Genomic DNA, 13,987 nt, shown 5'->3' with positions numbered 1-13,987 from the left:
ATGAGTTATGCCCACAGGGGGAACATTCTGTACTCTAACTTTCAGCTGCTGCGAGCTACGGTAGAAAGAGAATAGGAAACAACTAGAAAATATGTGCCATATGCCTGTTGTGTTTTCCTGCGTATTTGTGTGTCGGCACTTATGAATATATTCTGTTTATCAAATGGTATAATGCTAAACAACTGTTAAGCTCAGCTCAAGTTTCAAACATAACTGCATGTTTAAAAACTCCAGGTTAGTGACTAATTCCTGACTTTTGTTCGCCAGAAGATGAAGGCCTCCATGAGCTGTTCCACTTCCCACGTTCCCTTGTAGCGTCCTGGAATGTAATCCCTCCCTTATTTCCTCCCTCTCTGATATGAGGATCAAACACTCCACAGAGCCGGAAAAGTAATCAATCAGCTGACGATGCAATGCACATGCGTTGAGTTGCACGCACATGCAAAACATTTGCAGAGAATAATTTTGCATATGGGAAAAATGGACTGAGATTAGGGATACTGATTAAATATCTATTGGCTGATTGATCAATTCAACTAAATTATTCAAAGTGAGTGAGCATGACTAAATGTTTTCAGTTCTCTATACTTCAAAATCTAGTCCAGAGAGAGAAAGAGGCCACATTGCGCAGCTCTGCAGATAAACAAAAATGAATATAGAAGTGGCGTAGCATGATGAGCCCGGTTATTACAGTTGGAGTTAGATCCTTACCTAATAAGCTATTTCCACAACTTCATAAAATTCAATAAGTTTTACTACAGATAGAAAAAGTTAGGTGCTGTAATACATTCACCTTCCTGTTAATCTTTCCTGCAATAAATGTGTGAGAAATTTCTAGAAGTTTCTCACACCTCATTTGTTTGAGTCTTTTCTTCTTTGTAGCGACTTTCACAGTAAAGAGAGGTTTTGTCAGGAGAAGACTGTATTAATTATTTATGACGAATTTTTGTTTTCAAACAGCTGATCGTCGATCTGGAAGATCAAGTTTAAAATCGTCCAATTCTAATCACCGCTAGGTTTGTTCATCGCTCTGTTGTATTCACATTTTGCTTTCATTACAGTGTTCAATTTTTCGAGATGCCAAATTTGATCAATTTGCTGCAGTTTCACAAAAAAAAAAAAAGCATGTTACCTGAATATTGAAAACCATATTTCAGGAGCTAGGTGGTCATTGTTGTGTCTGACTCTCCACTTTTCAAGATGCAGCCAACATTTTCAACAAATTTGTACTGCAGGCAGTCCCAGCTGAACAACATGTACTCTGTGTCTGTAAGGCTACAATGAACCTGTAAGTGATGCGGGATGAGGTTGTCTGCTGAAATAACCAAGCACCTCTTGGGAGTAGACATTACCTTGGGTGATGTGTCTTCAAAATATCAACACATGGCTCCGATGTACCTTCTTACCATCACAGAAGCTGACTTTTACACCTTTCACTGTCTCAACTTTTGCACATGCAAACTGATGAGCAGTTTCTCTAAAGCACCCTGGACTGATTTTTTTCTGAAAACAAAACATGCTTTTTTTCTGTCCATTCTAGAAGAAGACACACCAAAAGAGCATTGTAAAGTTTCTGTACATGTTCAGGTTACAGATCTGGATGAACTGCTGTGAACCACAAGAAATTTCCAAAGTAGCTCCGGCCATGTGGTTTTAATGATCACAGAAAGATAACATTGTATGTCTTCTGCAATATTGCCTTGGGAATAAATTATGCTAATTAATACCTTTTATTAAAGAGGGAGGCTCCACCTTGGAGCTGCAGTCTGGTCACTTTATTGCCCTTAAATCATCACAATGAATTGAACCACATGCATCTTCATATCCTCTATAATACATAAAGTACTGTTTTGATATCATATTTGGCAAGGTCATGATATATATGTAGACAAAATCTGTCAAACGCAGGGTAAACATGTGCAAAACCACTAACCTCTCTAGCATTTTCTGCTGTAGTCCACATTAAATGAAGGACATTTTCCATGACATACAAACACACAAGGCTTCACTAATGTGGTGAAATTCGCATAACAGCACTAAATATAAATTCACACTGTCACACATTTGTGCTCATTCACAAAAGCAAAACAAGAACAAAGCCACAGAAACACAGATGACTGAGAAACTTTAGTAAACAAGCGCTCGGCTCAAGGTTGACGCAAAGATCTGGCGGTTGTTTTGAAGGACGTGGATGCACACTGGAATGGTGGGGGGAGCGGACAAATGCACGCTTGCGTACACAAAATGTTTGAAGCAGCTCTTTGCCTTTGCAGCAGGGAGGATCCAGCACACCTGTTCTTGATCCAGTGCTGCCATTCCTTCCCACAGGCAAAGTCATCCTTTCAACCCTCTCAGAAACTAATGCATATATAACTACACAACTACAGATGAACTGCAGCTGCTACAACTAGCCACTGCTAAAGTGCGCATGTTTGTGTGGCTCAATGTGTGTGCACAGGACCTCCTGTTAATATTACGCATGCACAAAAGCCCAGCAACTAGTTCACAAAGACTACATCGACTGAGTTTGACAAAGACCACACTGTGTAGTGCACAAGCAACAGCACACCTTATATATTCCCTCTCATCCTCAAACACAGGGAGACAATGGTCACTGTTGCATTATGTAACGTGTCTACTGTCATTTCACCCAGAGGACCAGGACCTTCTCTTTGACTCGTTGCAGAAGTTGCTGCTGGATGTGCTGGGATCAAAAGTCTGTCTTCCTATGTGGGTGTGTGACACAGACTGTGTGAAGGTGTATGCTCAAGAATGCAACAGTGCCCAGAAAAGGGCACTAACTCAAAGGCCTGTTGTGTGAAAGACATAGACAGATAAAGACTTGAGGACCTGAGTTAGGAGAAAACTGGGGAGGCTGCATGTGGGCCCACAAAGACTGGGCTATAGGTGGGAGCGTGTGAATATGTTTGCGTGCGTGCATGGAAAAGATTCAGCAGGTAGAAAGACAGGAAGCACTGCTGTGGGGAGCAGGAACAGCAGTGCTGATCAAAGCCCAGGCGGGTGACACTATGGGCGGAGTGCCATTGTTTATTCACCAGCCACCTCTTCCTTTTGGCAGGGCGAGGTGAGTGCGTGTGCTTGTGAATGTGAGTGCAGAAACAGAGTTTGAGACAGAAAGAGTTCGGAGATACAGTGTTGGAAAGATAGGGTGTGCCAGAGAAAAGACACAAGGTGTTTGTGTGTGTACCTTACTCTTGGCAGGCTAATGTCGGCTTCAGTTCAGTGAGGTATGGCGTATGCACACTCATACTCTATATGCATGAATAAGTAGAAAGGCTATCTGTGAAGATAGTCATTAAAACCTGAAACATGTTATCAAAGAACCAGCATATAAACTTTTTCTTTATCAGATGAAGAGAAAAAAACATGTGGGGACACCAGTTACTGAAATCAGACAACAATTAAAACTGCCAACCAAACAGGATGTGTCTTGTTGAGTACACTTTACAATCTAGGCAGCATCTACTACATGGGCCAAAACACATTATCAGGGAGGGTATTTATCCCACGTAATGGCCCTAGTAAAGAAATGGTACTTTGGTTTTAATAGATGGAGAGTGCTTAGCATTTTGGATTCATTTGTTTCAGCAGGATAATGATCAGTCATTTTGTGTTTATTTCAACGCTTTCTGTCGCAGGACACCGTGTATAAATGTTGCATTTGCAATTAAGAAAAAGGATTCCAGCTGCACACAACTGAAAGTTAACATGTTGACAGGACAGACGTCAATTGTGGATGCTGTGTTTTTGTCTTTCTCGCGTGAATAAAAACACGGTTTAAGATTACGGATATACACAAAATGTGCCCTTTTGATGGCCACACCAAAACATTGACTTTGTTGTCCTTTTGCCAACAAAGCCAACACTGGATTTGGCAGACCAATCTGCACCCAAGCTTTAACATTATGATCCAGATCTAGCATCTGGAAATTGTTCCCACGGATGAATCAGACTTGTGCAGCTCCACAATTCTCTTCCTGAGATCTTGGCTGATTTCTTTTGCCTTTCCAATTGTGTTAAACAGCAGTGTGTTTGAGGTGTGGCCTTAAAATACATCCACAGGTGTGCCTCCAATTCAAATGTGTCAGTTAACCAATCAGAGGTTTCACATGAAAAGCCTTCACTTGATCAGCTGAGCTCTCCCTCCTTGTTAAAAGAGAAAGTAATCATTTTATATGGAAACTTTTGAATTCACAGAAAAAAAATGTTTTCACTAGGTTTCCTGGGGTTTAACATATGGAAATAATTTAGGTAATTCTAACTAACCTAGAACAAGATAAGTTTGGTCTCATTTAACTTCAGAGAGAGAGAAAAACGATGCATGTGCCTTTTTATTTGGTGTATGTAAATATCTAGTTTCAACTGTATGTGCATATTTTTGTTCCTGTATTCCCAACAGAATTCCAGAGGAATATTCTATATGATCATAATACTTATGAATGAACAGACCATTCAAAAATGTAATAGTCTGTAAGACAAGAAAACCGTTGCAATAACTATAAAAATAAATGTGTTCCTCCAGTAATAACATTACGCATACAAAAAACTAAGATAATGAGCATACTTAACTTTACTGCCGATTAACTAAAAAGGGCTTTAATGATGCGCAAAGGTCTGTGCAGCTAACACCCACATTTAAGAGGTCCAGGAGCAGCAGAGCCACAGAGGGAGCTAAATTCAGGCTAGAAACGACAGAATGGGGCTGCTAAAGAGAGGGGGAAAAAAGGACATCTGATCCAGTGCAGCATGCATTCAGAGCAACTGTTTCGGGATTATCCCAATTCAAATGTGCGGCTAACTTTGATGTTATTTTCTTCCCCTGCTATTGTCTGAAGCCCCTCGCTCTCTTCATAATCCGAGGCCTTTGAAGTGAGCAGCGTGGAAACAATGTCAGCAGGCGACACACTAACTCCGATGGCCCACTGACAGCTCTCCGCCGCTCCTTTCTTTCCCCACCTTTTGTCTCAACTTCTACACTTCCTCTATCCCTTCATTGCTCTTTCCCCCCTGTCTTTAGTCTCAAACGCTGTTTGTCACCTCGCCTCTTTCCTTTAGCTCTTGACGCTTTAAATCTTTCTGTAACTTCCTTATTTTCTCTCTTTATTACCTGTTAGGTTAAATCAACACCCTCTCTCCCACCACACATATGTCTGGGCTTCACTAAATTATTCAAGCATTAATTGGAATCTCATTAGCTGGTGTTTAACACAAGGGGATCGTTATAATGAAGACACAGATAATGAAAGCTGTTGTCTGCTCATAACACTGATGCCAAGAGAAATGTAACAGCTCATGACAGAAAGGACAAAATGTGTGTGTTGCGTCAGTGTAGACTATAAGCAATAAGAGTGTGAACAATGACGTTGATTTTCTGTGCTGTTTTAGAATTGTAGTCTGCATGTAATTCCTGCAATGGCAGTGGAGGAAGTGAAAAAAGCTGTTCAGTGCACGTTGGTCAAGCTTCCAAATACTGAACCAACATCAACTGCCATCTTGTTTGGCTCAGCACTTCTCTTTTCAAATTGGAGGATGCTAGCTTACAGAGCAGACAATTTCAGGTAAGCTTCATAGCGTCGAACTGGCGCACTACATATGTCATGGCCAAATGTTAGCAATTGCATAAAATTTTAAACTTCCACTATTTCAGCAAGTAATCGTTTCTCAATAGCTAGACTCAAATGATCAAGTTATTTGCAGGACACTGGAGAAGTTGTCTACATACTATAGAGATAATTTAGTCATTTGGTGTATTTAGAAGGACGTGGGACAAATCTAAAAGTGCCTTCAAGTTGCCCACCTCTACCATAAGGGTTTTTTTTAAATGGAGAAAAAACTTATTAGGATGTTCAAAACCTAAGACCACCTGCACCTCAATATACTGACACACCAAAATGCTTTTGTTTGCTGATATTTTCCAGTGAATTCCAATTTGGTAAAGTTTGCATCAGTCTGCACAGATAGGGGTCAGCCAGCCTACCTAGTTAGCCCTGGTGTGAAGGATAAAGAAAAATATCTGCAAATGTGAGAAAAAGCAATAAAACTGACCTTAGTGAGCAGTCTACCAAACACAATGGGAGTTGATTAGTGATACAATTGCAAGCATGTGTTACAGCCAATAAAAAACAGGGTAGAAGACAGAAATATCAAAAGACGAAGACAACATCGGCAGCCAGCTGACTGTCATCTACATTTTTTTTACCTTTTCCTCCTCATCCTTTTTTCCTCTCAACATTTTCACAATAAATCGGTGGATTACTGCCATCAACTGGTATGTCTGGTAATCCCTTCAAGTGTCAGAATCACAAGAATTTGCTCAACAGTACAATGTGTTCAGTTGGCCTTAGTTGGCATGGCAAACAATGTAACTCGTGCAACCGCTCATCTCATTTCCCAAGTGTGTAATCCTCAATCTAAGTATTGCAACACAAACATCTGCTGAAAGTGTCAAGCATGGTGATGGCAGAAAACTAAGAGTTTTGCAGCCGGAGGTACTGGTACATAGCATAAAGTGGGTGCAATGATAAAAACTGTGAGTTACAGACCAAAACGAGTATGTGCTGAGTGTTATGCAGGAAACTGGTGAACCCAATATGCCCCAGCAGAATTTAATTGAGCATAATGGAAAGGCTTTCAAACTAACAGTATGATAGGAATATATATCTTGATGATGTACCCCGGCTTGGGTTTGGCTCACTGCAAAGTAAAATCACTGTTGCCTGGCAAATAAAATACTGATAAATTGGTTTCTAACTGCATAGCAACAATGCTGCAACTGGCTCAAAAGCATCTTACCTCCAAATACCTAATCTTTAAATAATAAAAAAAAGCCATATGGCTGAAATTTGAACCCAAGTTTACAAATGTTTCAGAACACACAAATCAAAACAGGCTTCTGGAATGGCATCGATCTGAATGTTTTCCAAAAAGCCAGGGAAGCCAGAGGTCTCTATAGTTATTGACATTTATGTTTATGATGAGGCCATGTAAACTTCTGACCAGAACCGCTGTTTGTAATTTTAAAAAAAACTGAATAGGGTGTCTATATAGTTTTTTGACTGTCATCAATTAAATAAAGTTACAGAAGCTACACTAATTACATCTAAACAAATTTTTGAATTTGAAAATCTGTCAAATTTGTGATTTTATACTTCAACATGCAATTGCCTCTGGCTGTCACAGAATAATGCTTTTCTGATGAATCCTTTGCATTTATACATACTTAGATTAAAACAGAAGCTTTCCCTATGTGTGGTATATGGTAGTTACTTTCTGTTATGGAGTAAAATGAAAGGTTGTGGGAAAAAAGTAAACTCTGGACAAGGAGCAAAGATTTAAGAGTCGGCTCACAAACCTGCCTTCTTCCTGTACAAGGCAGCTGCGGCCACAAACAGACTAAGTTGTGTTTGGAAACATGTACTGATCCCAGACCAGACACAACAACTCTTTATTTAGGGAGCCACACCCAATCAACTGCCAGTGCAACTGTCTTCCAGCCTGCTTTATGCACAATAAAGGACCTTATGTCCAAAAACTAATTTGGTTGCTGCTTTGTCTATACATTTTAAAAGGTGAATTAGGTTGTATTTTAAGACATAAACAATCACAGCCTATAAGACTGAAGTCCGACTGTGAAGTTAAACTGTAAAACAGAGTGACAATGATGATCAAAGCATGGCATGCAGCAGGGGGATATATAACGTTCACTCAGACACTTAAAGACACTCTGGAGTTTGAAACTAGCCATAAAAATGACAAAGCACATGCAAACAGTGAGTGGGCTTTAACAAAAGAACAGCGACCCGTGTCTACTCTATTAAAGTCAAACCCAGACAGGACTTTTCTCTTACAGAATGAAGTTTGCAGACAACCCCCTACTTGACACAGTTGAGGGTAAATGTCCACAGCTGTATATATGAAAACACAAGAAGCAACACCTAGAAGGTGTCAACTTGGGTTACGAGAAAGCTGACTTGCAGAACTATTCAGATTTATGTTAATGAAACCATTCACACAATGATAATATATTCTTTTAAAAGATTATGGACGTTTCTGATGAGCTGATAAATTTATTTAGCTTAAAACAACAAAGAGAAGAAGCACACAGCTACACTTTGCACTTTTTATTTGATAAATTTAGGGATGCTCTGATGCAACCCTAAACCCAAACAGAACAAGTATCAGTATTACTTGATGAAATTCAAACCCTAATACCTGCTGTTGCACAATTAGCAAGCCATGAAGTCAGTTGCATTTTGCATGTGTCTGGCTTGAAAAGCTGCATTTCACATTATTTTTCTGCTTAAAAACCTGTTTCGCAAAAATATTGTTTTGTCTAACAATAGCTTTTTTTTCAAAATTCACAATGATTTTCACAGTTAAGGAAATATAGAAAAAGCTACAGACCGAAAAATGAGGAAGAACATGATGACAAGAAGGAAGGACATGATGAAGGAAGGAATCGAGTAAGGGATTAAGACACAGAAACAAAGTGAGAAAGAAGAGACGAGAGAAAAGAAGAATACAATAAAGGACAAAAACAAGGAAGAGAAAAATGGCATAAGAAATTAGAAAATAAAGATGAAAGGAGAAAAAGAAATGAGGAAAGAAAGAAACAAAACTACAAAAAAGAGAAGGATACAAGAAAGGAAAGACACATGAAGGATGCATTGAAGTACAGAAGAAAGAAAGGACACTATGAAGGACAGAAGAAAAGAAAGAAAGGCATGAGAAAGAGAAAAAGAGATGAAAAATCAAGTAAAAGTCAGAAGGGAAAGAAGGAAGGAAGGGCACAGGGAATAAATAAATGAAGCGAGATACATGAAGGACAACTCAGAAATGACAAAGATAGAGAAAATGAGTGAAAAATTCAGGAAAGAAAGAGAGAAAGGAAAAGAAGGGCATATGGGATAAAACAAAGAGTTCAGTAAAAAATGAAGACAGGCAGAAAGAGGAGAAAGGAAAAGGTAGACACAGGAAAGGATTTAAGGAAGGATACAAACAAGAAACGGTGGAGGGAATGTCATGAATTTAATTAATTTAATGTAGTATCAGATTAGGGCTCAGTCTCTGCAAATGTCCAAAAATGGTACTTAATCTGTATTATGTCATGCTGCCCCAGGGCAGTTGTGAATATAATCCAGTAACTTGCATCATCAGTATGAGAATGTGTGTGGCAATGGAAATGACTGATTTTATTGTAAAGCATCTTTGTTTTGAGAGTTGAAAAGCACTATCTAAATCTGATGTCATTTCATTTCATTAGTAAGAAAATATCCTGATTGAGATATCTCTAGATCAGACACTACTGCGAAGAAGTTGCCAGCACAAACCTTGTTGGCCTGCTCGGCATCGTGGGTAATTGCCTGTCTCTCTTCGTCCCACCGAGCATTGACCTCCTTCAGCTGCTTCTCCATCGCCTGCTTCAGGCGAACAGCCTCTTCTTTAGAGTCACATACCGACGTCTGCAGCTCTGCAATCAGCTGGCAAAAAAGGGGGAGAACAAAAAAACGTCATGATTTTACTTGGGACTCCACAAACCTGAACGAAGGAGTCAACGTTGAACTAGTCAGGCAGCTCTCATAACAAACATTTCACTTTAAAAACAGAATCTGAATGGCGAGCAGTCACCTTGAAAGGCAGCTTTTTTCTTACCGATCTCATGTCTTTTTAGAGACAAGACAGGAGACAAAGAATAGAAAGAGAAAAGGGGAAAGAGAGTTAAAAAAAACAACAACTTCCTTCTCTAAGAGCTCGTCGACTTTGTGTTGGTGAACTTGTGGTGCACGCTAAGATGAAAAGGAAGTGGCTCGTCTTTGAAAATCTCCCGTCCAAATTAACATTCTATTTAAGCCGCAGTTCGGGAGAAGATGAGGAAAGACGAGAGTGGGTGAAAGAAAGAGGAGAATGGGGGAAGAGGAGGGGAGCTCTGCGGTGGTTCTGGAGCTAGCTCTGGGCTAGACGGATAATTGTTTACCATGTTCACACATCGGGGGACTAGGCCTGCTGGAATCTGTTGGCTGTGTGGGAGTATGGCAGGTAAGCCTCTACAGGTCACTCACAGAGAGATGGCGATGATGAGGGTGGAGCAACGGTGAAATGTAGATTAATATTACTGTATGAAACCACATTAAAGCAACAAATAGCACAATATAATGGTAGCAACATTTCTCCACTCAGGAATTATTATTAGTGTAATTATTATCATCCTTACGGCTGTGGGTCTTCCAATCCCAGGCACAAGTGGCACTCTTAACAGAGCCCCAGTAAACTCAAGAAATACAAAAATTTGTTATAGAATTAGCTCACAGATACTAATATTGTTAAAGACCTTGCATTGTTCTTCAAAAATAAAAAATAAAAATAATTAGCTATATTTGCACATGAATTTTCAGCTCTCGTCCACTGGGCCCCCCTCCACAGCCTCCCAACTCCCTCTGTGGATGGTCAGGGATAAAGTAATGGTCTCTCATCCAATACCACCCACTATAACCTCATCATTAAGCAGCGAGAAAGAGTGCAGCCCTGTTTAGTTCACAGGTCACCCAGGAGGAGCACTCTCAGTGAGGTGCTTAACACACACGGCTGAATCTGAGAGACGTTAATTAGGTAAGTCTGTGTGTGTGTACGAATGAGCAAAAAGGGGAGACAAAAGTGAAAAGACGAAATATGCATGAGAGATGGTTGTGTGCGCTCAAGCACGTAACATATACTGCTGTATCTACTGTGTCTTTATTCCCCCTAGGATAATGTACGGTATGGTATGCTTTTAATTGGGCTATTAGCCATGCAGCTGAGCTCATGAGCAATGCCCCCCTGTCAGTCACTATGGGGTTAACAACTGGGGTTATCCTTTGAGTTTCAAAGACGTCTTGTTTACATTTGACTGAGTTGTCCCAAGGGGAGGGCTGAAAAACCTCAAGGCTCCACCTTTACATTTTAAAACAAAGCTGATGAAGCGCTAAAAAACACTCTGAATTAATCAAGCGTCTTAGTATTATTGCAAAAACCATGCGTCTTATCACTATTCTCTTTATAGCATGCTTCAAATCTTTCACACAAAGACTTTTCTTTAATATCACAGCGTGTTTGTTAAACATGTGCCAGCTTTTTGCTCCCAAAACAGAGGATTAATCACTTATTGCTCGTTTGCGGTGGCACACTTCGTCACCGAAGCGGCCAAACATGACTGAACTTTCACACAGCATTCGACTTCTTTTGAAGTCGAGCATTGTGTAACTTAATAAGCTACCGTTCTTTCACAACATCTGCTTGTCAACCTGGCTTTCAACTTGGAGCTTTTGCCAGCCAACCCAAAATGTGTGTGCGTGTTTGTGTGTACAGGTAGGGGAGTAGAGGAGGGATTTACAGGTGGGAAGAAAAAAAAAACAACAACACCCACCCCCTTTGAATCCTCTCTTTGAGGAACAAGGTGCAATTATGGTCAAATGGTTGTAATATTTTACCTCGACATAATCAAGACGAAAACCTTTTTCTTCTGTTGTGTAAACAGTACTTAAGGGTGTTTTAGATCTTTAAGCCGGCGAAGGGAAAAGTGCTTGAACTTCCCAAAGCATTTTTGCTGAATGGAAAATTTTTTAAAGGAAGCAATAGTTCTGCTTGGAGAGAAGAATTACCCTGAACTTAAATGGGCTGAGGTGACATGTCCTAATGGCAAACACATGGCTCCAAAAAACAAGTGCAGGTTCGGGTCGACAGGAGGGGAATAAAGGTGAAGGAGATGCAGTAAACGGGGATCAGAGGACAAGGAACACTATAAAAATATAAGAAAGAGAGAAAAAGACTTAAACAGATGTTTGGGGTGATCAAGTATGGAGGCTCTGGCGATATAAAGAAAGCACTGCAAAATGTTGCAGGAATAAGGCGGCTACAGCAACCTGAGCCACCACAGCCCTGGGCTAGAACGTGGAGAACTGGGATGCTCTTGTTTTCTCCAATGTGGTTTCAATAATATCAGAGGCTGAAGGTAGTAAAGGATTCAAATGGTCAAGTTTTTGTGAGTTTTGGATACAGTTTTTCTACTGCTTTCTTTCACCAACACACAAAACATTACATGACACAAACTGGGATGCATACATCTTTTACACTTGGAGAAGTCATCTACTGGTGACTAGAACTGGAGGATTTTCAACTTCATCTGCCCTGACTGATAGTGTGGATGTTACTGAAGAAAGAAGATGTTTTTTTTGTCTCAGCAAAGTGTTTAAAAATAACAGAAACACAAAAAACTGTAAGTAGCTTTTTAAAAGAACACTGTAATTTCTATATTTTCATCTCAGTTGAGCTGGTAATCTAGATTCTTGAGGGCATCCACACGGAAAATGATGTCATGCTAGCTAGCAATGCTAACCACACAGTGACATTGGTGCCCTCATGCTTCCCTGTAAAAAAGTTCAACCCATATACGTTTTTTGTGCACAGTCTTTTCCATTCAATAATTTTATCCATTATTGTTTGCCTTTTGATTATGCTAGACAAAAAGAGCAGAAACCTTTTATTTGACCTCTCAACTGGTCATGTGTGTTATTTTATTGTTTTTGTTACTTTTCGCTCTTTGTACGGTGTCCTTGAGTGCCAGAAAGGCGCCTTTGAAATAAAATGTATTATTATTATTATTATTATTATTATTATTATTATTATTATTATTATATAGCAACTGAGTGGATATGAGGTCTTGTCTGATGCTAAATTGGTCAAATCAAATTTGGATTCTGTGAGTGAATTCTGTTGGTCAGAAATTAGCATTGCAGATAGAACTCAGATAGGGTCTACGTAGATCAGAACACATAAAACTTATAAATGAGCATCTCAATGTATGAGTAATTTCTCAGACACAAAATGAACTACAACCACAATCAGAGCCAAGCAACACTCATTGAGCCATTTAGGATAAAAGGGTCTCCATCATCAAGTGAGCTACACCAAAAACCCCGTCTTAGCTATCAGTATGAGAGAATAAATGGGCTGTACCTGTTCTGATGAATCTTCCAGGAGTAAAATTCACTTGCAAATAAAGTTAAATTATATCCTGAAACATTGTGTAGCTCACTTTAGCCTGTTGAATTCCCAGGTATCCTGAAGTGTGGATACTTTAAATAAAGCAACTTGGAAGAATATTTGAAATATATCATCATCACTGTTTAGGTCTAGGCAGTAACAATGCCACAAAGAAATGTTTGCAGAGAAATATTTGTTAGTCGTTCCAAGTGTCAGGAATTCATTCTTTGCATGCCAAGAGTATATTTAGCCCGTTGGATGAGGCCTCTCTGCACTTCATTCTAGCAGTGTTAATAGTGTGCAAGATGCTAATGGTCACAGAGAGACTATGAACTATCGTCATGACAGACGAGAAACAAAGGAGTGAGGAAAATCGGGCATACATAGTGCTATATTTACCAAGAAAATCTCCATTATGTGAATTTCTGATAGTCTGCCCCCTGCTTGTAAGAAGATGAATAAACTGAAAACCAACAATTTATTTACCCATTAATGTGTGTAAAGAATAATTATATTTATGAAAAAATATCTCAGTTTTCTACTAAATTCTTTAATGAAAATTTGCTATAATTTAAGCTACTTTTGTAGGTGTGTGGATTTTTTTTTTTTTTTTTTAACTTTTGAACATTTTGCTTTTCCTTGAGGCCAGAGGGGAAAATGCTGCAGGTAAAAATTCCTCACCTTTCTCCCCCCTGCCCCCTATCAGTGAGTTCTGTGACAAAGTTGGGTGGAAAAGGGAAATATTAAATGAAAGAAGGGGCAGAATAAGGCGGGAGAAAAGAAACTGATTACCTGGGCAGACTTGGCAAGCTTTTGACTGTACTCCTTTTCAATCTGCTTCAACCTGCTGTTGGTCTGCAACAAGAAAGAAGAGAGAGACGGGTGTGAGAAAGAGATATGCAGACAGGTGGATGGAGGGACACAAAGAGACACAACTGAGAGGTGAAATTCA

The 13,987-nt window shown here is 39.6% G+C and overlaps 1 protein-coding gene across 5 annotated transcripts in view; it reads right to left on the bottom strand.

The window, feature by feature from the left end:
• cep112 (centrosomal protein 112) overlaps positions 1–13,987 on the bottom strand; it is a 133,248-nt gene that overhangs the window by 30,283 nt on the left and 88,978 nt on the right. For 4 of the 5 annotated variants that reach the window (XM_023348408.1, XM_023348411.1, XM_023348412.1 and 1 more), the window contains 2 exons: positions 13,828–13,890; positions 9,351–9,500 (listed from right to left, as the gene is read on the bottom strand). In XM_023348408.1, the coding sequence (XP_023204176.1) occupies positions 9,351–9,500; positions 13,828–13,890 (213 nt within the window). The remainder of the gene's footprint in view (positions 1–9,350; positions 9,501–13,827; positions 13,891–13,987) is intronic. The other variant, XM_023348410.1, reaches the window with a different exon arrangement.

This window comes from Xiphophorus maculatus, chromosome 16, assembly GCF_002775205.1.
Source record: "Xiphophorus maculatus strain JP 163 A chromosome 16, X_maculatus-5.0-male, whole genome shotgun sequence".
Lineage (NCBI taxonomy): Eukaryota > Metazoa > Chordata > Actinopteri > Cyprinodontiformes > Poeciliidae > Xiphophorus > Xiphophorus maculatus.
This window is presented reverse-complemented; position numbering and strand designations above follow the sequence as displayed.